This window comes from Octopus bimaculoides, chromosome 13 (genome assembly GCF_046866305.1).
Source record: "Octopus bimaculoides isolate indiv1 chromosome 13, ASM4686630v1, whole genome shotgun sequence".
Classification (NCBI taxonomy): domain Eukaryota; kingdom Metazoa; phylum Mollusca; class Cephalopoda; order Octopoda; family Octopodidae; genus Octopus; species Octopus bimaculoides.
Genome location: NC_142940.1, coordinates 62,081,454 through 62,107,496, shown reverse-complemented (window position 1 = coordinate 62,107,496; position 26,043 = coordinate 62,081,454). Strand labels below are relative to the sequence as shown.

The 26,043-nt window shown below is 38.0% G+C and overlaps 1 protein-coding gene across 1 annotated transcript in view; it reads right to left on the bottom strand.

Annotated features, from left to right (window-relative positions):
• The window catches only part of LOC106884297 (rho guanine nucleotide exchange factor 17), a 148,922-nt gene that overhangs the window by 36,367 nt on the left and 86,512 nt on the right, over window positions 1-26,043 (bottom strand). Inside the window, exons 3-5 of the mRNA XM_014935601.3 lie at window positions 11,972-12,049; window positions 5,995-6,171; window positions 867-983 (exon numbers count right to left, since the gene is read on the bottom strand). Of these exons, the coding sequence (XP_014791087.1) occupies window positions 867-983; window positions 5,995-6,171; window positions 11,972-12,049 (372 nt within the window). The remainder of the gene's footprint in view (window positions 1-866; window positions 984-5,994; window positions 6,172-11,971; window positions 12,050-26,043) is intronic.

The window sequence follows — 26,043 nt, the reverse complement described above, 5'->3', positions numbered from 1 at the left end:
TGGTGACAGGGTGAACTATCAGCTGTCTATGGTCTGAAGAATGATCCAAGTACAGTTCTAGACTTGGTTTAGATAGAAAACTGAGGGGAGCTTTCTTATCATGTTCTTTTACACATACAGTAAACTTGGAACCAGCCCTGGGTGCAGTCTAGGATCTATATTGGATTTGGTGCCTATGTATATGTCTATATATATATATATATATATATAGATAGATAGATAGATACGTGTGTGTATATATACATACTGATAGTATACTACCAACATATGACAACTAAGAGTAGCTTTAAAATACTCTAAGCTCAGTACTAGGTACACACAAGTAATTAGTTAGTTTAGATGGTATAACACAACAATACATATGCAGACTTACCATTAGATTCATATATATATATATATATATATATATATATATATATATATATATATACACACATAGATATAGATATAAATAGTTACTTTCATACACACATACTGCAATAACATTGTCTTTTCAAGTGAGGGAAGCAAGCAAGAACAGGTGGAATACTAAAAGACAGACAAAATCTTCAGCCTAACAAGCCATGTGTACTCTTAGTTGATGAATGAAAAAGACAATAGGGGGCGGGGGGGGAGAAAAAGACAGCTAGTAGACACACACAAGGACAGAGAGAAAGAGAAAGAGAGAGTGAGTAATAGACAGAGAGAAAGAGAGTGAGTAATAGACAGAGAGAGAGAGAGAGTAATAGACAGAGAGAGAGAGTGAGTAATAGACAGAGAGAGAGAGAGTAATAGACAGAGAGAGAGAGACAGACAGTCAACAAAGTATGCGTTTGTGTGCATGCCGCCATGCCATGCCGCCGTGCCATGCCTCGTAAGCCACTTACCTCAATAAATTTTGAGACAGAAGATTTTGTCAGCAAGTCATTTTCAAGAGCATTGCCCGATTTCTTGTAATTATCAACAAACGAGAGATAGCTGTCAAATACTGTCTGTTTGGAAAACTGTAGAGAGATAAAAAAAAAAGAAATTTATATATTTATATATACATACATACATATAGGTCATGGCTCTGTGTGTTTGGAGAATTGTGGAGAGATAAAGAATGGGATATTAATATATAAAGGTGGATCGTGGATGGTTTCAGCCGTTTTGGAAAACTGGAGGCATATCCTTGTTATCATCATTTTAACATCTACTTTTCTATGTTAGCATGGGTCAGATGAGCCTATACTGGAGCAAAATTTACTAGGGCCAGATGTCCATCCTGGTGTCAACCCTTATCTGTTTCCAAGCAAGATATTAACCCCTCCACACACACACACACACACACCTGTTGATGGGGGAACGGACAGATGGGCAGATGGACAGGTGGGCAGATAGACAGGTGGGCAGATGGACAGGTAGGCAGACAGGCAGATGGATGGATAACAGACCTCTTTCTCACAAAGTTTCAGTTTATCAAATCTCCCTCTGAAGATGATGATCAATCAAAAGCTTCATTAAATATTTGCTCCCAATACTTTGTAGTGGGATCAAACTCTGAACCCTCTGGTTGCCCAGACCAACTTCTTAACCACAGAGCTATGTTTACATATAAATATCGAAATACATATAATTAGTATTAATGTTATGCATTGTGAACTAATTGTTATGTATGGTCCACTCTGCTCTATGGAGCTCAAAACAAAGTTTTACCAAATTGGTTACAAGCGCTTGAGATGAGGGTATGATAAAACTTTTCACAAAACTGGACGGAACTTGAAAATCAATGAAAGGAAAACATCAAAGAAAGAAAAAAATATTCTGGACCCTCAATTAGGAAAAAATGAATTCCAGGGATTGCTAATAGAAGATAAAATGAATGGGAGAAGAGGAAGAGTAAGAACTAGAATTATGGCACAAACATGGCTGTGTGGTAAGAAAGTTTGCTTCCCAACCACACGGTTCCAGGTTCAGGCAAGTGTCTTTTACTAGAGACATGGGCTGACCAAAACCTTGTGGGTGGATTTGGTAGACAGAAACTGAGAGAAGCTAGTCACATGTGTGTGTGTGTGTGTGTGTGTGTGTGTGTGTGTGTGTAATATGAGTCACCTCTTCCCAAAGGTAAAAATAGGTTTGCATTGAGCCAACACCCTTATCTAGTAAAAAAAAATTAAAAAGTTACAGAAACATTGATGACAATTCAAACCCAACAAGAGCTGGGGGAAGAGAAAAAAAAAAAGCTGGAATTCAGGAACTATGGAGAAAAGTCATCAATGGATGATGTTTGATAGGGAGCAAAGGGCTTAAGATACAGGAAAGGGAAGAAACCTGGTAAAAAAATCATCTAACCGAAATTTTTAAAAAATAAAGATGATGCAGATGGGAGTGAATGTTGTCTTTAAAGCCAACAAACGAAATCAATAGACTTCATCATCATCATCATTTAACATCTGCTTTCCATTCTAGCATGGGTTGGACGATTTGACTGGGGACTGGCGAAGTGGATGGCTACACCAGGCTCCAATCTGATCTGGCAGAGTTTCTACAGCTGGATGCCCTTCCTAACATCAACCACTCCGAGAGTGTAGTGGGTGCTTTTTACGTGCCACCGGCACAAGGGCCAGTCCGGCGTATCAGATCTCCTTAGCAAACCATATTCAACCCAGATTGCAAGACTTTATCACTTTATATAGAGAAAAAGAAGGCATGTAAAATACACATGCACACATATATATATATACACACACACACACACACACAAACTCACATATATACACACACACACATATATACACACACATACTCACATATATGCACACACATATATATAGACAGATATATAATGCAAGTAGAGGTAACAAGAAAATGGGATGTAGTCAAAGAAGACGTGGATTTGGAGTGTGTGGGTGGGGTGGGGGTGGGGTGGGGGTGGGGTGGGCTTCAGCACAGGCTCCAATAATGAATCTATTGTTCCAGACGGTGTCTGTTAGTAAATAACTTAGTGTTAACATATTCAATGTTGAAAGTAATAAATCTGTTAAACTAGAAATAAATATGCAGCATTCAGTAAGTCTAACCCCCGATCTACTTCCTTCCCCCCACCTCCCCCCTCTCAGATTTCAAATGAAAACCAAGATATGCTGTTAATTACTTTCTTTCTCTCTCTCTCTCTCTCCGCATACATACACACATATATTTGTACATACATATGTACATACAAAAACACACATACAAACATACAGTACATATAGTTATATGCACATACATACATACATCCATCCATGTGCACACACATGCTCATACACATAAAGAAACATACATACACAAACATACACGCACGCACACATACACACACATGTATATAGCCAACTCTTCTTAAAAAGAAACTTATAACCCAGAAATGTGAAGTGAAGACCTTGAGTGAAGAAGAATTACTGTTACCAAAAAGCCAGCAAGATCAACAAAGCTGTATTAACAAGCTGTAAGTTTATCTCCGAGCTGGATGTTGTATAAAGCCGAGAATGGAAGGAAACACCATTTCAAGAACAACAAATTCCCCTTCCGCACAAATAAGCTTCAAACATTGCTTTTTTAAAATTTTTTTTATTGAAAATATAGAATAAATAAAATTAGAGTTCAACTATGTTTTACCCTTGGATATAAGGAAAGGAAATTGTACCATTATTAAAATTGAGGGGAGGGGAAAAACCCAACAAAGGGAAATAATCATTAGCACTGTTTCCATAGGTGCAGAAGTGGCTGCGTGGGAAGAAGCTTGATTCCTCATTATATGGTTTCAGGTTCAGTCCCACTGCATGGCACCTTGGACAAGTGTCTTCTACTATAGCCTCGAGCAGACCAAAGCCTTGTGAGTGGATATGGTAGACGGAAATTGAAAGAAGCCCATTGTATGTATGTATGTATATATATATATATATATATATATATATATATGTTTGTGTGTCTGTGTTTGTCCCCACCTCTATTGCTTGACTACTGATTTTGGTGTGTTTACGTCCCCGTAACTTAGCAGTTCGGCAAATGAGACCGATAGAATAAGTACTAGGCTTACAAAGAATAAGTCCTGGAGTCACTTTGTTCGACTAAAGGTAGTGCTCCAGGATGGCCGCAGTCAAATGACTGAAACAAGTAAAAGAATAAAAGAATCCATTTAGCATCCATTTTCCATGCCAACGTGGGTCGATCGGTTTGACAGGGTCTGGTGAGCCACAGCGGTGCACCGTACTCTACGTCTGCTATGGAAGGGTTTCAGCAGCTGGATGCCCTTCCCAACACCAAAAACTTCACAATATGTACTGGGTGCTTTTGTCTTTTCATGGCACCAACACTAGTGGGGTTGCCATGTAACTTGCATGACTGAAAAGAACAAGTAAAGGGAAAAGCCTATAATCCAATAATAATTATCTATTGTGTGTGTGTGTGGGGGGGGGGGGGTATTTTGACATCATAATTTTAAACAAGTATCCCCGCCATACAAGTGATGTTCATTCCAGCCTTCTGTAAAGAAACATGTCTGGCCAAGGGAAAATATTAATGTGCTTGGAAACAGGTGAGGGTTGGTGACAGGAAGGGCATCTGACTAGAGAAAATCTACCTTGACAAATTCCATCTGACTCGTGTGAAAGCGAACATTAAACAGCGATGATGATATACTGATTTGTTGGATAATGATGAAACAATTGTAAATAATGTATTAAAATGATTTACTAACTCCATTCTTCAATATTTATCATATATATATATATATATATATATATGTATATATATCCATTCATCTGAAACTAAGGCTTCACTTTGTTGTTACTCTGATTCTCAAAAAAAAGCAAGCATGCACTGTGTGTGTACTCACGTGCACACATTCATGTATACCTACAGAAACACAAACATGTTAAGTGGAAATGAATGCACAAATCATCAAGGATTTATACACACATATAAACAGGACAAAATATTATATGTAGAAACACACACACACACACACGTGCGCGCAAGCGATATTGGTTTCACATTTGGCACAAGGCCACCAATTTTAAAAGGGGCTAAATTGATAGCATTGATCCCAGTGTTCAACTGGTATTTATTCTATCAACCCCAAAAGGATTCTGGTAGAATTTGAACTGATAACAGACGAAATGCCGCTAAGCATTTTGTCCAGTATGCTAATAGATCTGCTGGCTCACCCCCTTACATGAGGGCAATGTTGACTGATGAAAGTATATACAGGGCAGCCCAAAAGTAGGGTTAAAGTTATCATGTAGGCACTTCAAATTTCTTTTAAAACATTTTATTACATTTAAATTTCTATCTTACAGCCATATTGTTTATGCACCTCTTAAACAGATAATGTTTAATCTCTCAGATGTTCAAAATGTCCTCCTTCAAAATGTCCTCCTTCAACATTGCAACATTCTTCAAACCTCTTCAGAACACTCTAAATGACAGTCCGGCACAAATTCCAATCTCCATCAATTTCAGTGAATGCGTCAGAAATGTAATCTTTTAATTCATTTACTGTTTAGGGATTCTTCTCATAAACCTTGTTCTTTACAACACCCCCAACAAAAGAAATCCAATGGTGAACGTCCACATTCACCTGACCTAACACCATTGGTGTTAGGTCATGCTGCCCCGTCTTCCAAGCCAACGCTGTGGAAAGACTTGGTTAAGGTAGTCTCTTACTGCCAACATATAATGTGGAGTTGCTCCATCTTGCTGAACAACAGTTTAATCTAAACTCTTAATATATGAAAGTGAAAGAGAGAATTGAATAACTGTAAACCTACTTTTGGGCCACCCTGTGTTATACATTCACATGTATATATAACATAGGTCAGCATATACACACAAGAATAAACACTGGTGTATATGTTTCTCTCTCTCTCTCTCTCTCTCTCTCTCTCTCTCTCACTCGTTCATACACACACACACACACACACATCCCAATAAACTAAAGAATTAATTGTAAAAGCTGAGAAAGCTTTCATCAACTGAATGATGAGAACTACTTACAAAGCAGATGATTATATCACCGAGTGTGCTTGACTTGGAGTCCCAGTTCTCCCAAACATTATTGAGAAAGTCTAAATAGATGGTGTGGTGTGTAAGAATCTCTGGAACCATGTGAAATATAGTGGCAACTGTATTCTCATCCAAGTTCTTCTGGGTTTTCAGTGGAATCATGTATTTCTGCAAGAGAAAAGTAACACAGAGAGTGAAAGAGTAAGCAAGTACGAATATCAGAGAGAGAGAGAGAGAGAGAGAGTAGAGAGAGAGAGAGAGAGAGAGAGAGATAGAGAGAAAGAGAGAGAGAGAGAAAGAGAGAGAGAGAGAAAGAGAGAGAAAGAGAGAGAGAGAGAAAGAGAGAGAGAGAAAGAGAGAGAGAGAGAGAGAGAGAGAGAGAGAGAGAGAGAGAGAGAGAGATGTGGGGAGAAAATGAAAAGATAAGTCGTAGTACAGAGAGGCATCAGTAAAGAAGTTTGGGACAAAGATAACTGTTATCTTCATTTTGGTAATGGTTTCTTCAAATAGGTGTAGATGTGTATGTTTATATATCTGTGCTTGTATAGGTTTGTATGTATGTGTGTTTGGAGAAGTAGATGTATGTCACATATTGTGTATGTGTGAAGGTTTATGCATACATATATATATACATAAACCTACACACACACACACACATATATATATATATATATATATATATATATATATATATATATATATATATATTTATACATACACCGTTAGTATCAGAGCACAAGAATATACATGCGAATGTGTGCATGTATGTATGTATGTATGTGTTTATGTATAGAAAAACCTATGCATGTACTGTGTATAGATATGTATATGTTGAATGTAAGAATGCATGGTATCCATTTTCAACTATATATATATATATATATATATATATATATATATATATATATATATATATGTATGTATGTATTAGGGAAGGAGACAAAGAGAGACAGTAGTTGTATTGTGCCAATACTGAAGGCACATAGTTCTGTTTGCCACAGTTTGCTTAGCTTACAACAAGTTTCCACTCTAGTGATTAAAAATAAAAAGTACCTTCAGCTGCCATAAAAAGAAGACAAACATTAAGCAAATAATGAAAATAATTAAAAGTAAATATTGAAAATAATAAATTTTAATTAGAAATCAAATCTTTTAAAAAGCAGAATCAACAGGCCAAGTTACTCAGGAGGGTCGTTATGCCGATGATAAACACACACTGGTTCAGTTTCACTTCTTGTTAATAATTCGTCAATTGGTTACATGAGTTTGCATCAGGAATCTTGCAAACCAAATACAAAAAGAGTATACGCATTTCTATGTAGTGTGTGTGTGTGTGTGTGTGTACAGACATGACAGAAGTAAATAGACACCCCATAAAACATTGTTTTTATGTTTATTCTAACTTGTAAAGGTTTATACTTTTTTTTTATTGATTGACATTTTTATGTTTCAGATTATATATGTGGCTTTTTGATCATGCCACATACAAAAGAAGCCTTGGAACTGTCCGAATTTCAAAGAGGTCATATTGTGGGTCATTGTGATGGTGGACATAGCGTAAAATTGCAGGAAACCTTTCTATAGTTAACAGAATGATTGTGCAATTCACCAGAGAGGGGAAGGAGTCCACATCACCTTGTCCAGATCAACCAAGGCCCTCTGACAGGACCCTTCTCTTTGACAAGAGAAGTATGGAGAATAATTCTCATTGCAAGGCCTCTAACATAGCAGAACTAGTTGATGTCAGTCCCAGAACAGCTGTCAGGAATCTCCACAAACTTGGTTACTATGGCAGAGCAGCAAGAAGGAAACCACTTCTTTGACCAGCCAACATCAAGCAGAGAAAAGATTGGCCAGTTGAGATGGTGGAGAGGCCACTAGCATTTTGGGACACTGCCATATTCTCTGAGGAGTCCAGATTTGTTGTATTTCCTGACAGTGGTCAAGCATGGGTCTGGAGACTCTGTGATCAAAAATTTGATATGAAAATACCACCACTTGACAACTGGTGTTGGTAGGTTTACATTCTCATAACTTAGCAGTTCAGCAAAAGAGACTGATAAAATAGGTATCGGTCTTTCAAAAAAAAAAAAAGAAAAAAAAACTGAGTACTGTGGTCGATTCATTTGACTAGAATTCTGCATGGCCGCAATCTAATGAGTGAAACAAATGAAAAAATGAAAGAATAAAGGAATTAAAGAATAAAAGAATAAAGTGACTTATCTCCCCTTGGTAGCTGCTAACCTGTTGTTCTCCCATCACAACAAACAACAGCCAGTTGCACAAATTGCTATAAATAGAAGCTTAAACTCCCTCAAATCACACATTACAGCCTTTAACCCTTTCGTTCCTAACCTGGCTGAAACCAGCTCTGGCTCTGTAGTACAAATGTCTTGTTTTCATAAGTTCTGAATTAAAATCTTCCACCAAACCTTAGTCACAATTTATGTTCCTAACACCAGCTGAATGATAACCAAGTTATTTTACTAAAGAAACACAGAGCATCTCAAAATAAATACAGTAACGAAAAGGGTTAAATAAAAAGGCAGTCCTAGCAAAATTAAAAGCAGGAATGATTATGGCTGAAAGAGAATACCTTTAATCACAGGACTGCTAAAACAAAATTGGCCACGTGTTAATCAACTGTTAGATACTTAGGGAATTAAAATCTAATTGGATCAACTAGCAATGGAGTGTGTGTGTGTGTGTGTGTGTGTGTGTCAGTCATGCGAATTCCTTTCCAAATCTGCCCCCAGAACAAATGTCTTTCTTGTCTCTAGAACAAGCAACAACTTATTTCAAGCCTAAGGCTGACATCTTGCAATAATACTGTCACCACAATGAGGTGGGTGGGACCAGACATGCCTAGCAAAATGGCTTTCATTTGGTTTATGTTCAAGCTCTCTCTCTACAAATGATATCGGTCAACTCAAAAGATTGTCTTTGATAACATAACAGTTATGATGATGATGATCATGATGATCATGATGATCATGATCATGATGATGATGATGATGATGAGGAGGAGGAGAAAGAGGAGGATTTCAAATTTTGGAACAAGGCCGGCAATTTCAGAGGAGAGGGTAAATCAATTACATCGACCCCCCCACCTCCACCCTAGTATTTTACTGGTATTTATTTCATCAACCCTGAAAGGATGAAAGGCCAAGATGACCTCAGCCAGAATTTGAACTCAGAAAGTAAAGATGGATGAAACGTTGCTAAGCATTTTGTCCAGCATGCTAACGATTCTGCCAGCTTACCAATAATAATAATAATTACAACAACAAATAGAAGCTGCAATAACATCATCATCACTATCATAATAATTATGATGACCGCAACAACAATAGCAATAACAAAGCACAAGCTACAATAACATCATCATCATCATCATCATAATTACAGCAACAACAAAAACATAAATTGCAATATCATCATCATCACAACAACAACAACAACGAAGAACAACAGTGCGTATAATAGCGGGAGTAAAGTCAACGTAATTAGCTTTAATAATAACCTGAAATAATCAAGCAGTTAAACATTATTTGAGGCAGAATGGGTGAGGTGGGCAGTAAAGAGAGAGAGGGGGAGTTAATGGGTAGGACTGGGGTGAGGCATTAATAATGGGGTAACAGGAAATAGCAACAACAACAACAAATGCTGTCCTTTTTATTCTCTGAATGTTGTTAAGCAATATTTGTAAAAGAAAAAAAAAACTAGAATGGCCAGAAGTGTAAGTGGCAGGAGGGTGGGGGGTGCTCTTGGTTTATTTAACATAATGTCAATGTGTTTTGAAGGGGTGGCTCATTGCCTTCTCTAGGTGTAAATAAATGTGGTTTGGCAAAAAAAAAAAAAAAATGCCTGTTATTTGAACAGGCAGCTGCATCACTGCATGTAAGCGGCAAACATTGGATCGCAGTTAGTTCTATCAAACCCTTTCCCTGTTCTGTGCAAAACAGATGTTGCCCTTCTGTGAGGCATGTCTGGTAAGAGGGCTTTTAGAAGATGACTGGTATTTCTTCCTTTCAATGAAAGAGGTGAGGCCAATCAGCTTCAATTCCGAGAACCTTCCTGGCATTTTATTTTGTGGCCCAACAGTTCCATGACCTCCCATCAGAAGATTGTCTGATGCAGCATCATAGGCTTAAGAACTATTCCACTTTGCAAACCCTACAAAAGTGAGATTGTCCTTTTATTAAGAAATTCCACTGGTACCAAACACTGAGCTGCCCTTCAAGATTAGATATCGCTAATTTGCATACAAGCCATGTTTTGCTTTGACTATAAACAAGGCACAAAGTAACCAATCTGGATCTCTCAATCCTATACTTCTCTCAGGGGGCCTTGGTATGTTGCAGCTTGAAGAAGAATGCTGAGAAACTAATTATCAGGGACCCCCAAATAACCAAACAAGAAATGAGGTCCAACAAAAGGCTTCTGCATTAGTAAGGAAACTAATTAATAGGAAAATTATTAAATTATTGGAATTAATTTGCTAATAAAACATTTATTCAGCATGGCTCAATTTTATTTTTAATTAGTTGTAGTTGAAAATAAAGTAATTGCCTGGGTATTTCATTGGATATTCAGACTAGTATATCATCATCATCATTGTTTAATATCTGCTTTCCATGCTGGCATGGGTTGGACGGTAAGGTCCGGAAAGCCAGCGGCTGCACCAGGCTCCAATCTGATTTGGCAGAGTTTCTACAGCTGGATGCCCTTCCTAACGCCAACCACTCTGAGAGTGTAGTGGGTGCATTTTACGTGCCACCAACACAGGAGCCAGTCAGGGCGTACTGGCATCAGTCATGATCATTGGTGCTTTTTACGTGCCACTGGCACAGGAGCCATATATATATTTTACTCGTTTCAATTGTGATTTTAAACAAATTATGTTTAATGGTCCTTCTGTTGTTAGACCCCCACCACTGTGTGATCCCCCTCTAAGGGACATATGAGATGCAACCCTGCCATTGTCACAGAACAATGTGAGGATATATTATAGCAAATTAGTTTAATTCATTCATTTGCTCGTCTGCTTTATGGTGCACTGCATAATTTCCTTCAAAGATAATTACCAAATCTATGTCACCAGATTAGAGAAAGAGAGAGATTAACAGCCCAAATGGTGAACAAATGTACTTCTAATTACATTGAAGTCAATGAGATCCAACTAGGTCAAGAATGCCATCCTTCAAGGTAATAGAACCAGCATTTTCACTCTAGGCTATTTTAGAAACTTGTAATTGTTTTAGGGGAAGGCTTCAATTACACTTTTTGCATTGAATCAATTTGTAAGTTCATTACTAATTTATGTAATGTATGCAATTCATTCTACAGATGAGATGAATCAAACACAAATATATACACACAGACACATATATATATGTTCAATGGGCTTCCTTCTGTTTCCATTTACTACATCCACCCACAAGGCTTTGTTTCTTCCTATTCTGTGGACTCACTAAGAACAACAACTGACACTCTAATAGCTTCTTCTCTGAACTAGCAAACTGTATACGACAACTTACCTTAGCCAAGCCAAACCAATAGTCTAGCATCATGCTAAACACTTTTCCCAATGTCCTCCCCTGGAGTTATGACCTTCTAGAATTCCCTTCCTACACATGACTTACCCAGATACATTTAAAGCACCGACATATCAGAGAAAGAAATTCTAGTCCTGACTATCCAATACTCTGATGTGTCCACTCTTCTTTTTTTAAGGAAAAAAAAAAAATGTGATTTGGATTTAACTGCTTTTTCTAGCAAATTGAACAACTACTTAGAGGTTTCTTTATTGGTTTATGATATTTAATTTATTGAACCCAGAGGGGTGAAAAGGTGAAAATGACCCCAGTATGAATTGGAATTGGAGCAGAGAAAAATGTCAGCTACTGCCACATCCATAAGACATGATAGTAGTTAGTGTTCCTAATAAACTCAGAAAGATACGAACCTCTTTTAAAGTTCTGAGAGCGTCCACGTATTCCTGTTCATTTCTGTAGAGTTCTTGGGCAACATGGTAGCGTTTGTCCTGCAATAAACAAGAAAGTATAGATAGAATGAGTAATTCGTTGGGCGGGGGGGGGGGGGGTAGAGAATAAGAATCGTATTTGTGATGGAGACGAAACGTGAAAGAAACGAGAATGAGGGGAATGAAGTGAAAGGATGAGGTAAGTGTGAAGATAGGAAGATGAGATGAAAGAATAAGAAAAGACGAAGAGAAAATATGAGGAAAGAGGTGAAGAAAGATATCAAGAGAAAAAGGTGAGAGAGAGAGAGATAGAAAGGTGAGAGAGAGAGAGAGAAAGGTGAGAGAGAGAGAGAGAGAGAAAGGTGAGAGAGAGAGAGAAAGGTGAGAGAGAGAGAGAGAAAGGTGAGAGAGAGAGAGAGAGAAAGGTGAGAGAGAGAGAGAGAGAAAGGTGAGAGAGAGAGAGAGAGAAAGGTGAGAGAGAAAAAAAGGTGAGAGAGAGAGAGAGAGAGAGAAAATGGAAGAGAATGAGTGAGGCAGTCAAGATGAAGAAATTGTGAACAAGTTAAAGTGACTGAAAGAGAGTAAAGGAAAGAAAAATACGGCAGCTGTCTTGAAAGAAAGGTGTGTGTGTGTGTGTGTGTGTGTGTTTATATACATATATATATATATATATATATATATATATATATATAAATGACACTTCCTGTACTGGTGCCACATAAAAAGCATCCAGTACAAAAAGTGGCAGGCATTCGGAAGGGCATCCAGCCATAGAAACCATGCCAAAACAGACAACAGGAGCCTGGTTCAGTTCTCGAGCTTGCCACTTTGTCTCGAACCATCAGATCCAAGCCAATATGGAAAACAGGCATTAAATGATGATGATGATGATGATGATGATGATGATGATGATGATATGTATAGGGAAGGGAGAGGGGGGAAAAGAGGAATGAACAAATGAAAAGATAACAAAAATCTTTGGGAAGTTAACATGAATGTAGGAAGAAATTCTCTAAGAATTGCACGACAGGGTTGAAGATGAATAGAGGCAGACATAGGAAATAGAAAGAGGGTAAATTTATGAAAACGAAATATAAACTCAGGAAATAACATTTCAAATGTCATGTTGTGAAAAATATAAAGAAAAACAGGAGCAAAAGGGAAGATTAAGACAGAAAAACAGAAAGCAAAGTTTGTTTTTGAGACCAGAAGAGAAAAATATATTTTTAAAAATTAAAAAATGGTATTTTCCAAATTCCAAAGGATAACACTTAGCTGAGATTTCCCGTAGCAGAATGGAATCAAAAATGTGTAGTGAAATAATGAGAGGCATCTTGTTGAGTGTCCTATCGATTCTACTTTCTATTCTCCTTTTAAGGTTTAAAAATCAATAATAAAATGAAGTTTTTGTTTTGTGTTTTTGTTATGTTTTTTTTTATGTGTTGGTTTGGTTGTGCGGTTAAAAAGTTTGCTTCCCAATCATGTGGTCCTGGATTCAGTCCCATTGCACGACACCTTTGGCAAGTGTATTCTATTATAGCCCCAGGCTGAGCAAAGCCTTCTGAGGGAATTTGGTAGACAGAAACTGAAAGAAGCCCAGCATAAGCACACACACACACACACACACACACACACACATGATCAAGCCAGGCTCTTGCTACTCTAAGTTTCACCTGTAGGCACTATTTGTCTGAAGATTCTATATGCCAACAGGTGAAACTCAGAGAAGCAAGAGGCTTCTGACTCAACCAAAATAAGATATCATTAATGTCTAATATGGTATTGAGTACTCTTTTCGCAAACAGTAAATATCAAAAGAATGCATGCATGTATGTGTGTGTGTGTGTGTGTATGTGAGTGTAGTGAAGGCGCAATGGGGTCAACTGTTTATATTCCTCTCCACTACAATACCTTAATCTTTGCTTTCCCATTTACAATACTCTCAAAGGGGGGGGGGGACATTTTGGTGTAAGAGCACAAAATTTAATTCACAACCAGCTCTGTGGCTTGGGGTTCAATCCTAGATTGGACAAGTGCCTGAGACTCCATCCTAGAGTTTACCAATGCATCGTGGGTAAAATATGGGATATGGAAACTGTGGAAGCCTGTTGCATGCGTATATATATATATGTGTGTGTGTGTGTGTATTGATGTCCTGAAAGTTAGCAGCTCAACAAACACCATTCAATATAATAATTTCCACAGTTAAAAACATAAGTAGTTGGGACCAAATAAAAGCTAGACAACAATGCCCCAGTATGGTCGCTGCAATACAGTGACTGAAACCATTAAAATAATAAAAGAGGTGAATATACACATGTGAATATAAATAGACATATATATATATATATATATATATAAATATATATATATATATATATATATATATATATATATACATACACACCCACGCACAAATACATATTAAGTACACATATACCTATACTGATCACAAACAACGCCAACTCAAACACACACACACACAGAAGTTAATATACGATGCAATGTACACATACATACACATTGTATATACCAACAAAATTTCAGACTCCAATGTAGAACACACACACACACACACGGACTTACACCAACCCATATGCAATAAACACACTCAAACTGCAGACAAATCCAACACAAACTTTGAAACACACACACACACACACTCACCTGCATACATACACACACATATATATATATATACACACACACAAACTCACTGCAACATCACTGGAACCCACCACACACACACACAGAGCACACCCCCCCGCCCCCATATATATACTCACTGCAATCTATGCACACACACACACACACATACTTAAACTCCACACAAAAACAAACACATCTGACTAGGAAACACAAGCACATTCATACAGACACACAGACACACACACACACACAAAGTAACGCCCGCCCGCCGCTCCTGTCCCACCACCACTGCTACCACGACTGGGTTATTTTCAACAGCTTTAACCTTATTCAAGAGATTAAATGGGGGGGGGGGGGAGAAAAGAAAGAACAACAACATCTCCAGAAGATTCAACAACTTGGAACTGTGCCACATTCTCTCTCTCTCTCTCTCTATCCCATCATCATCACCATAGCTACACTGATGCTTATACTGCTTCCTCACACCTTCTCACCACTCCCAACACCATCATCATCATCACCACTACTATACTACTTTTTTCACCACTTCTTTCCTCCCCAACACCACCACCACCATCATCATCATCGTACTGATATTATTATAACTTTACCAATCCAAACATCATCATCATCATCATTGATGCCGTTTCTTTTTTTTCTTTTCACCATTTCCAACATCATCATCATCATCACTGTCATATTCACATTACTACTCCTCCTACTCCTTCCTCCACCTCCAGGGCTATCATGACTGCCTCATTCATACTACCACTCCTTATCTCTTGCCCCTTCCTTCATTTCCCTATCATCATCATCATCACCACCACCACACTTATATTACACTGTTCCACCTCCTCTGCCTACTCCAGTCACTCCAACCTTATCTATCCTACTACTCATCCTTCTCCACCTTCTCTAAGACCTCCACCCCTACCACTGATAGCCTCTTCCTTCTCATTCACCTCCTCCCACAACATCAACTTCATTATTACATACAGAATACTATAATATAGCTACCAAAGTTATTGTTAACACACACACACACGATATATATATATATATATATATATATATATATATATATATATATATATGTATATGTGTATGTATAGGTGTGGGTGTGTAGTAAGAGGCTTGTTCCCCAACCACATCGTTCTGGGTTCAGTCCCACTGTGTGGCACCTTGGGCAAGTGTCTTCTACTATAATCTCAGGCTAGCCAAAGCCTTGTGTGTGGATTTGGTAGATGGAAACTGAAAGAAGCCTGTCATATATATATATATATATATATATATATGTATATATATATATATATATGTATATATATATATATATATATATGATAGATAGATAGATAGATATGTGTGTGTATATATTTGTGTGTTTGTACTTGACAACCAATGTTGGTGTGTTTATGTCACCGTAACTTAGTGGTTATGTAAACAAGACTGATGGAATAAGTACTAGGCTTACAAAGAATAAATCCTGGGGTCGATTTGTTTGACTAAAACCCCTTAAGGTGGTACTCCAGCATGGCCGCAATCAAATGAATAAAACAAATAAAAGAATGTGTGTGTGTGTGTGTGTGTGTGTGTGTGTGTATAAACTGACACTCCGTCAGTTGTGACAATGAAAGTTCCAGTTGATCCAATCAACAGAACATCCTGATCATGAAATCCATGTGCAAGTGGTTGAGTGCATCACAGACACGTACCCTTTATGTAGTTTTCAGAGAGATTCACCATCAAAGAGGGTATGACAAAGCTGGCCCCTTTGAATTACAGGTACAACTCGTTTTTGCCAGACCGGACCAATGTGGAATAAAGTGTCTTGCTCAAGGCCACAATGCACCACTGAGGATTGAACTCATGACCATAAGATCTTGAGCCAAATACACTAACCACTTGGCCACTCTCTCTCTCTCTCTCTCTCATATATATATACATATATATATATATATGTATATATATATATATATAAAACTCATCATCATGACACACAAACACATATGGACATGGACACGGTTGGTTGGCAGTTAGGTCCAGACCAGACCTGTTACGGCACACCTTTAATAAAAGACATGCCAGCCATGACCATCCTGTCATTCAAAATATTCATCTCCCACCATATTGCATCTTTGCAAAGTTCTCGCAGATGCTAGGGTGTAATTTCAGAGAGGCTTAGCAGCTATTTCTAGAAGGTCAAATGGTTACACAGACGCTTTACCATTTGCTCATGTTCGACGAAAGGCGGTGCTCCAGCATGGCCGCAGTCAAGTGACTGAAACAAATAAAAGAAATAAAGAAGCTTACAGATGAAATGCCTTTGGTCATTGGTCATTTACTACCTGTGGCTAGACAATAACAACAAAATATTGTACACTAATCTAATTATAGACAGGTGCATGGACATATGCTAACAGTGAATGGTGGTGGGGGTTCATTGGGGGGGGGGGGGTATGTGATATCTAGATAGATACACATAGGTGTGTACATTTATATTTAACATGTTCATATATACTCAAATATGGAACAATCATCATTGTAGTAACAGTGAAAATGCACCAAGACAGGTTATAAATGACATCCTTAGCTTGTAAGGACGTGTTTCTGTGTCATTAAGCTGCATCAGGTGCAGACACTGAACCTGTCATTTAAAATCACAATGAGCAAACAGCAAATAATGAATTTGCAAGGGTGCACAAAGCTTTGTCAAGCTGGAAATAATCAATTCATCAGCTATGATAGATTTGGTGTTTTCAGCTGTTGAGGTTTAACAATACAGAAACAGGTATTGTTGAGATTGGACATGTATAACATGTCCTACAGTTTGATGACATCATTCACCACCCAGCTCAGTGGTTTCATTCAGACTGTCCTTTAGGAGAATTTCTCTTCTGGGACATTTACAACATTATCAGACTGTAAGACAAGTTTCTGCATTGTCAAGGCACCATATCTGTTGTTCATAGAACTACTAAGAGCTACTGTTCTTATAAGTACTTTTCTTTGTGGATTCTACCAATAAAGGAATAAATATGAGAGAGACTCAGTGATAGAATGATTGCCTGCTATGTGGGCAACCTGGGTTCAGTTCCTGGCCAATGCTTTAAATATGCTAAGGTACAGACATGGCTTCCCAACCACATGGTTTGGGGTTCAGTCCCACTGTGTGGCACCGTAGGCAAGTCTATGTATGTTATATATCACACTCTCGCATGTATGCTCCTCTCTCTCTCTCTCTCTCTCTCTCTCTCACACACACACACACATAAATATATATGCACTCAGAGAATCAGACAGTGAATATATTGCATTTAACAGAACAAAACCATGGGAAAGAAAGAAGAAGAAAAAAACACAAATAAAAAAGATAATGGCAGTGAACAAAAGCTACAAACCAAAAAAGAACTCTAACTCCACCTTGTAGCATCTCTACTGTAACTTTAGCTAAGTGATTCCAAGAATGCTTCCTCCAAGATAACAGATAATTAAAGAAAGGACTAGAGTTTCCAGCCAACTATATTGGCTTTCACAATCAGATAGGGTGATCCATCACTGCACTGATATATAGATAGATAGAAAGATAAATAAATATAAGTAAATATATTAAATAACTGCCGATGTCTTTAAACATCAATGTTCATAGTGAGAGAGCCTCAGTAATAGTTACACTGCCATTGGAAATATAATCGTGTGTGTGTATTGCTTAGACGTAGTGATATTAATAAGCTGGCGTTAGAACTCAATAGACATGTTCCAGGACAAAGTGCCAGTCAAGTGCAGAACAGTAATAAGAAATTGAATTGACAAGGGAATAAAAAAAATTATGCCATGTATTTCATTAGCTTACAGTTGTTTCTGCTATAAGATACAATGCACTCACAGCTGAATGCCTCTGTATCCCCTTGTGGCATCATCAGAGCTTCAAAAATGAACTGCAATATATACATAGCAGTTCAACAAAAGAAACTGACAGAGTAAGTACTTATTTTTAAGCCGTGTCCTTATTCTGTTGGTCTCTTTTGCCAAACTGCTTAGTTATGGGGGTGTAAACAAACCAACACTAGTTGTCAAACAAGGGTGGTGGACAGACACAAAGACACACTCAAGCATATATATATGTGTGTGTGTGTGTCTTGCAAGTACATGGTGACCCTGTTAGTGCAGGTGCCATTTACAAAGCATTCAGTCCACTCTGCTGAGTGGTTGGTGTAAGGAAGGGCATCCAGCTGTAAAAATCCTGCTAAAACAGTCACAGAAGTCTGGTGCAGGCTTCGGCCCGGTCAGCTCTTATCAAACCTTCCCACCCATGCCAGTACTGGGGTCGATTCATTCAACTAAAATCCTTGAAAGTGGTGCCCCGACATGGCCGCAGCCTAATGGCTGAAACACGTAAAAGATAAAAGACATAAAAATTAATGTATGTATATTCCAAGTTGTCAGCCACAGATCCGCACTTGGGTAGCTTAATTTTTGCATAGGGGTACATCTTTCTAAAGATTTAAGTGATGAACTTTGTAACTTACCCAAATAATTTTTAGCAAATTTAATATCAATTGTCATCATTTCACATCCACTTTTTATGCTTGAAAAGATCACATTTGCTGAGGTAAATTTTCTACAGCCAGATCCCCTTCTTGTCACCAATGCTCACCAGTTTCCAAGCAGGGTAATATTTTTGCATGGCCAAACTGGAAATGAACGTCCTTGCTTGTATGACAGAGATGCTTGTTTACAACAATCATATGATGTTAAGACGGATACACACAAACATACATATATATATATCTATACTATAAAAGGCAGATTTTCTCTGTGTGTGTGTATGTTTAAAATTCATACATTTACACAATTCCAAATTTCTTGGATTAAAGAATTGCAATTAATATTCTAAATACAATTTGTTAGGTCACTGCGTCATTTTTTCACTCAAAGAAATTCCTAATAACGAATAAAATCTATAAAACTACACAAGTAAACATTTTCTCCCTAATAAAATCTAATTTCCTCTTTCTAATACAAATCCTTTCAACAACTACTTTCTCTTATGAACCTTTACGAACAATCCAACAACAAATACAAACAGAAAGGAAGGAGAAACACTGACAGTAAAATAAACCATTTCAGTATCAAAACTGAAACAATCCTTTCCAGAAAATGGCATTTAACAATGCCTCTTGTCCCCACATTTTGACAATGGCTTATTCTCAGTATGTACCTCTTTTAGGTATTTGCATGGACTAGTGACCCTTATGGGAAATTACCGGTGAAGATGAGGACTGTCAGTTCTACTTCCTCTCCTAGTCAAGAGGTCCTTGTATTCATCGTTTAAGGATCATACAGACTATTGTTAAAAATGCCTTCACAACACTCAACTCCAGCTGTAGCTTAAGGGTCTTATAGTTCCAGAGAAAAACACTGGCATTATGTGGGTTACAACAATGAGGGTTCCAGTTGATCCAATCAATGGAACAGCCTGCTCATTAAATTAACATGCAAGTGGTTGAGCACTCTAGAGACACACATGCCCTTAACGAAGTTCTTAGGGAGATTCAGCACAACACAGATTGAGTAGTCCCTGTTATTTCAAGGCTGGCCCTTTGAAATACAGGGACCACTCATTTTTGCAAGCTGATTGGACTGGACATCATGAAATAAAGTGTTTTGCTGAAGGACATAATGCACTGCCGGATATCGAACTCCTGACCTTACATTCATGAACCAAATACCCTAACCACTGAACTATGCACCTTCACCAGTTCCAGAGAGAATCAAACTCAACAAACATCTTTGGTTCCAGATATCTTCGGAGATAGAATTTCAGCAATAGCCGAGTTCTTTGTTTTGCTATCATAGCCAAGGCTACACTGGGGGCATCCACCTTGTAAAAGGCTAACAGTTATGCAAATAGACAGACAGTTCGTTTCTGTATATATATATATATATATATATATATATATACACATATATATATATATATATATATATATACACACAAACACTATGTATAGTATTGTGTATAACAGATGGAGAGGGAAAAGAAAGGACGAGAGGAAGGTAGGCGATGTTCAGTCAGTAACCTCACATCGATCATGGCAACCAAAAGGTTGTGATTTCAATTTCTGGCCATCCTGCAAATTATGATTTATAGTCATCAGGTCTAAACTCACATAATTCAATGAAGTTTACCGAGTCCAATCTCCTGCTACAGCCAGAATCACCAACAACAAAAAAAAAAGGAAAAGGAAAACAAAAATGGTTTTTTTTCACACACATACGCAAACAGACGCACACAAGTATACACACAAACATACAAGCACACAAATCTTCCAATTTTGGCAGACTAATTGCCATTTAGATCTAAGAGTTACCTGAAGCTACCTTAGGTCTCTAACTCTTGGCATTTATCAAGAAAACTCTCAGAAACTAGAACCAACACCTGCTTTGTAAATGAATCATTTTGTTGTTGTTGCCGTTAATGCTTTTTTTCTTTCTTCCTTTCTTTTTTATTTTCTTTTTAAGTTGTACTCAGCTTTTTTTCTGTTTGAACCAGTAACTTTACTGGCTGATTTTGAAAAAAAAAAATTATTCAATGATTCACCTCTTAGTCTAGCACCAAACTACCATTAATTTAACATTTTTGACATTCTTTATTTTTTCTTTTTTTGGTAAAAAAAACAAACAAACCTTTTTTTACTTTTATTCCTAGTTTGTTGTTTTATCTATTTATTGGTTGGGGTATCAGTGCTCCAATTGAAGCCCAAACCTGAATAGCTAAAACGACCACTCCACCCCACCAATTCCCACCCCACCCCACAAACATTGCATTTAAAAAAAAAACTGGTGGGATTTTGACAGTAAAGTGGACAGTCCTACAAATTCAAGCATTTGCTAAAAGGAATATGTGTAGGGGGCATCAAGTGAACAGACAATGTGCCTTTTCGGATATGAAATCACTCACACATATTCCAGTCTACATCCTTGAGGCATATTTGAACCCAAAAGAAAGTCATTCATTCGCTATATTCTGCTATGGAGAAAATTTCTCATTGCAAACAAAATAGGTGAAAATACATCAAGTCAGTTTGCAGCGCCCCCTAACCAGACAGTTGGATGCATGCATTTTGGAGTGGGTTATCTCCTCTTCAGCCACAGTGACCGGAAAAGTAGATGCTGTGAACTGACCTGAAAGACAGGGCCCTCTTATGAGATTCCCATCATCATTCAATAATTGGTTGTTCTATTCAGTGGCTTGCCATAAATAAAACACAGGACACTTGTTTGTCTACAGCAAGAACTTTTCTCCAACACAGAATACTGCGACCGATTTTCTTACAGGTTCAAATATAAATTATTTACATTATTTACATTTGACAGATATTTGTCCTCATCTTGTTTGTTGTTAACACAACGTTTCGGCTGATATACCTCCAGCCTTCATCAGGTGTCTTGGGAAAATTTCGAACGTGGGTTCTCATTCGTAAGGTATTCTTCAATGTTATAATTATTATTGAGGTCACTGCCTGGAATCAAACTTGGAATCTTGGGGTTAGTAGCCTGTGCTCTTAACCACTATGCCATACATCCGTGGTTAAGAGCGCATAGTGGTTAAGAGCACGGGCTACTTACCCCAAGATTCCGAGTTCGATTCTAGGCACTGACCTGAATAATAATAATAACATCAAAAAATACCTCAGGAATGTGAACCCAGGTTCGAAACTTCCCCAAGACACCTGATGAAGGCTGGAGGGTGTATCAGCCAAAAACTGCTAACAAGTTTGGATTCATACACATCATTGCTCAGCGCTGTCACACTGCACAATATTTAGATATTAAGGACACAAAATAACAGAAACGTTGCCAGGCTGGGTCCCAGGATTTGCGATTCTTGGCACAAAGGATTCTGCTTGAAACAGTAAATTTCTTCTTCCTTCTGGAATAAAATTCATTCTACTACTCAAATTATTTGCATAACAAAAGTTAGTACCTTCCAGGACTTAGAAAAACAAAAAACCCGAACATGAATACATTTGCAAATGAAAGGTATCGACTGTTTCAAGTAACCTTAGACCACAACTGAACTCCCTTTCTCTCTCTCTCTCTCTCTCTCTCTCTCTCTCAATCCACTCCCTCTCTGTCTCAATCAATCCACTCTTTCTCTCTCTCTCTCTCAATCAATCCACTCTCTCTCTCAATCAATCCACTCTCTCTCTCAATCAATCCACTCTCTCTCTCAATCAATCCACTCTCTCTCTCAATCAATCCACTCTCTCTCTCAATCAATCCACTCTCTCTCTCAATCAATCCACTCTCTCTCTCTCTCTCTCTCTCTTTCTCTCTCTAATAAAAGTCGCATAACTTCAAAACTATGAAGACAGTGTGGCTGGGTCGAAGGGGAGGGGTGCAGATTGTAGTGGAAGGGGGTTGAAATTATGCCACAAACAATACTTTTAGAAAATAAATGAACAAATCAGGGAAGAAAAAGAGATTGAGAGAAGATTTAGCCTAAACCATGAAGTTATAATTGAGTTGGCGAGGTAAAAGAGTATTTAAAAAAAACCAAAAAAAAACGAAACAAGTTTATATGATTTGACAACCCCCACCACACACACACACACACACACACACAATCCCATAACCTTAAACTAACAGAGAGAAAGAAAAATTAGATGTCTAATGAATGATGGAACAGAAGTTTGTAGTTGTTTTAAGAAAACTTTTACTAAAAATAGCAGAAGAAACAACTGACAAAGAATCCCTGATGAAAAAAATAGAAAGAGAAGGCACAAGAAAGGGTAATGAGCTTAGAAACAGCTGCTCCAAGAACATATACAAAGAATGGTAAGATATAATTCTATTCACTCTGGTACGATATCCAAATCTTTCTTTAAACAAATCCCTACCGTACTACAGGTTTGGGCCATATGCTGTAGGCTCTAATCCTTAAAATAAACCAATGAAGAATGAGCAGCTATATGTCAGCTGATGTGTTAGAATTTATGGCTAAAATTGTCATTTGTTCAAGGAGAATTGTGTCAATTCTCACAAGAATTCAAATTCCATATGCATTGTGTCTGCGTTACCCAACCATCAACCAACCACTGCTATTGAGATGGGTTTTAGATTCTGGCACAAGGACAATTTTGAGGGAGAGCATAAGTCAACTAAACAAACCCCAATATGTGTGTTTGTGTATGATCACTGTGTTAGTTTAATGTCCAGTTTTTCCATGCTTGCAAAGGTCAAATAGAATGTTGTAATAGTAGTGGTGGGAGGAGGGGGAGGAGGAGGATGAGGAGGAAAGAGAGGAAGAAGAGGAGGAAAGATAGGAAGAAGAAGAGGAAAGATAGGAAGAAGAAGAGGAAAGATAGGAAGAAGAAGAGGAAAGATAGGAAGAAGAAGAGGAGGAACGAGAAGAGGAAGAGGAGGAGGAAGAGGAAGGAGAGGAAGTGGGAGGAAGAGGAAGATGAATAGGGAGGAAGAGGAATAGGAAGGAATATGGAGGAAGACGAAGAGGAGGAATATGGAGGAAGACGAAGAGGAGAAATAAGGAGGAAGGAGAAGGAGAAGAATAGGGAGAAGAATAGGGAGGAAAAGAAAAAAGAAGAGGAAAAGGAGAGAGGAAGAGGTAAAGGAGGGGAAGAGGAGCAAGATGGAGAAAGGAAAGTAGAGAAGGGGAGGAAGAGGAAGGAGAAGAAGAGGAGGAAATGTACATGATAAGAGTATATGTGTATGCGTGTATAGCTGTGCATAATAAACACACACACACACACACACACACACACACACACACACACACACACACACACACACACACTTCTATGAAGGAGAGACAACAGTCCTGAACAGGTCTTGGTGCAGCATTTAGAAAAAGTAAAGAATTCATCTCTGCTGCACAACGTATCTTCCTTTCTGGAGTTGGTACCAACACCACAACTCTACTAACACACACACACACACACATACACACACACACTGAAGCATACAAATATGTTTCCACACACACACACACACACACAGACAATCTACACAATTTACAGTTTAAACATCCAGCGTTGGACATGTTCTAAATGAAGCTGACAAACTGATAATGTTTGAAACTCTAATAAAGAAAAACACACACATAAAAACCATGAAATAAATAACAAAAAATACTAATAGTAAACATACCAAAAATGTGACATATGTGGCTTAGTACTATTTTTTGTTTGACTGATAACACATTGAGAGGAGGTGGTGGTGGAAGAAATCTGACAAGTGACTCCCTTGTTTTGTGGGGTGGAGGTTGAATTTTTCAGACCACAATTTACTGGGGGGGGGGGGAGAAAGGTAGGTCAGACTCATACCTCAACACTGACTTTGGAGGACCAAAAGTTCCATGTGGAATACTGCAGCAGGATTTAGAAAGACAGGGATGGCAGCAAGCTGGTAGAATCGTTAGCTCGCTGGACGAAATGCTTAGTGGTAGTTTGCCTGTCACTAGGTTCTGAGTTCAAATTCTGCCGAGGTCGACTTTGCTTTTCATCCTTTCAGGGTTGATAGAATAAGGACCAGTGAAACACTGGGGTCAATGTAATTAACTCGTCCCCTCCCCCCAAAATTTCAGGCCTTGTGCCTATAGTAGAAAGGATTTAGAAAGACAGGGACAATGTCTTAATACAGTTCTATATTTAAGAGATGAGGAATTATGTACATTATTTACATCTGACGGATATTTGTCCTCATCTTGTTTGTTGTTAACACAATGTTTTGGCTGATATACCCTCCAGCCTTCATCAGGTGTCTTGGGGAAATTTCGAACCTGGGTTCTCATTCCTAAGATATTTTTCAATATTATTATTATTCAGGTCACTGCCTGGAATCGAACTTGGAATCTTGTGGTTGGTAGCCCGTGCTCTTAACCACTACGCCATATACCCGTCGGGAGCAATTATGGAGTGAATTATAATAATAATAATAACACTGTATTTCCAGGCAAGACAAGATCTCTGTGACTACGTTATCCAATGCTTCATTATTGTATACATATCTGTCTTTTTTCAAGACAGTATGGTGTAACTTAAGAGAGATTCGGTTGCTATTTCTAGCAAACAGAAATAAAACTACAAAGCAGTCATGGGCAGCATATGACCCAGGGGGACATTCTGACTGCCTCAAGAAAAGTTACTTTAAATTTTGTTAGTAGTGCACCCTACCTGATGACAAATCATGTCTCATGCAGGGCCCACTTTTCAAAAGAAAGGGTTACCATGCCTGCTATAGAGGCTCTCTTGTTGATTTTTAATGCCTTTCATAGAGACTTAGATAGGGGTGGAGATCATGGAGACTAAGATATATATATATATATATATATATACCTGCAACAGAGCCGTGACAACCAGACCTCCAGTCTCACCTTATTCCCA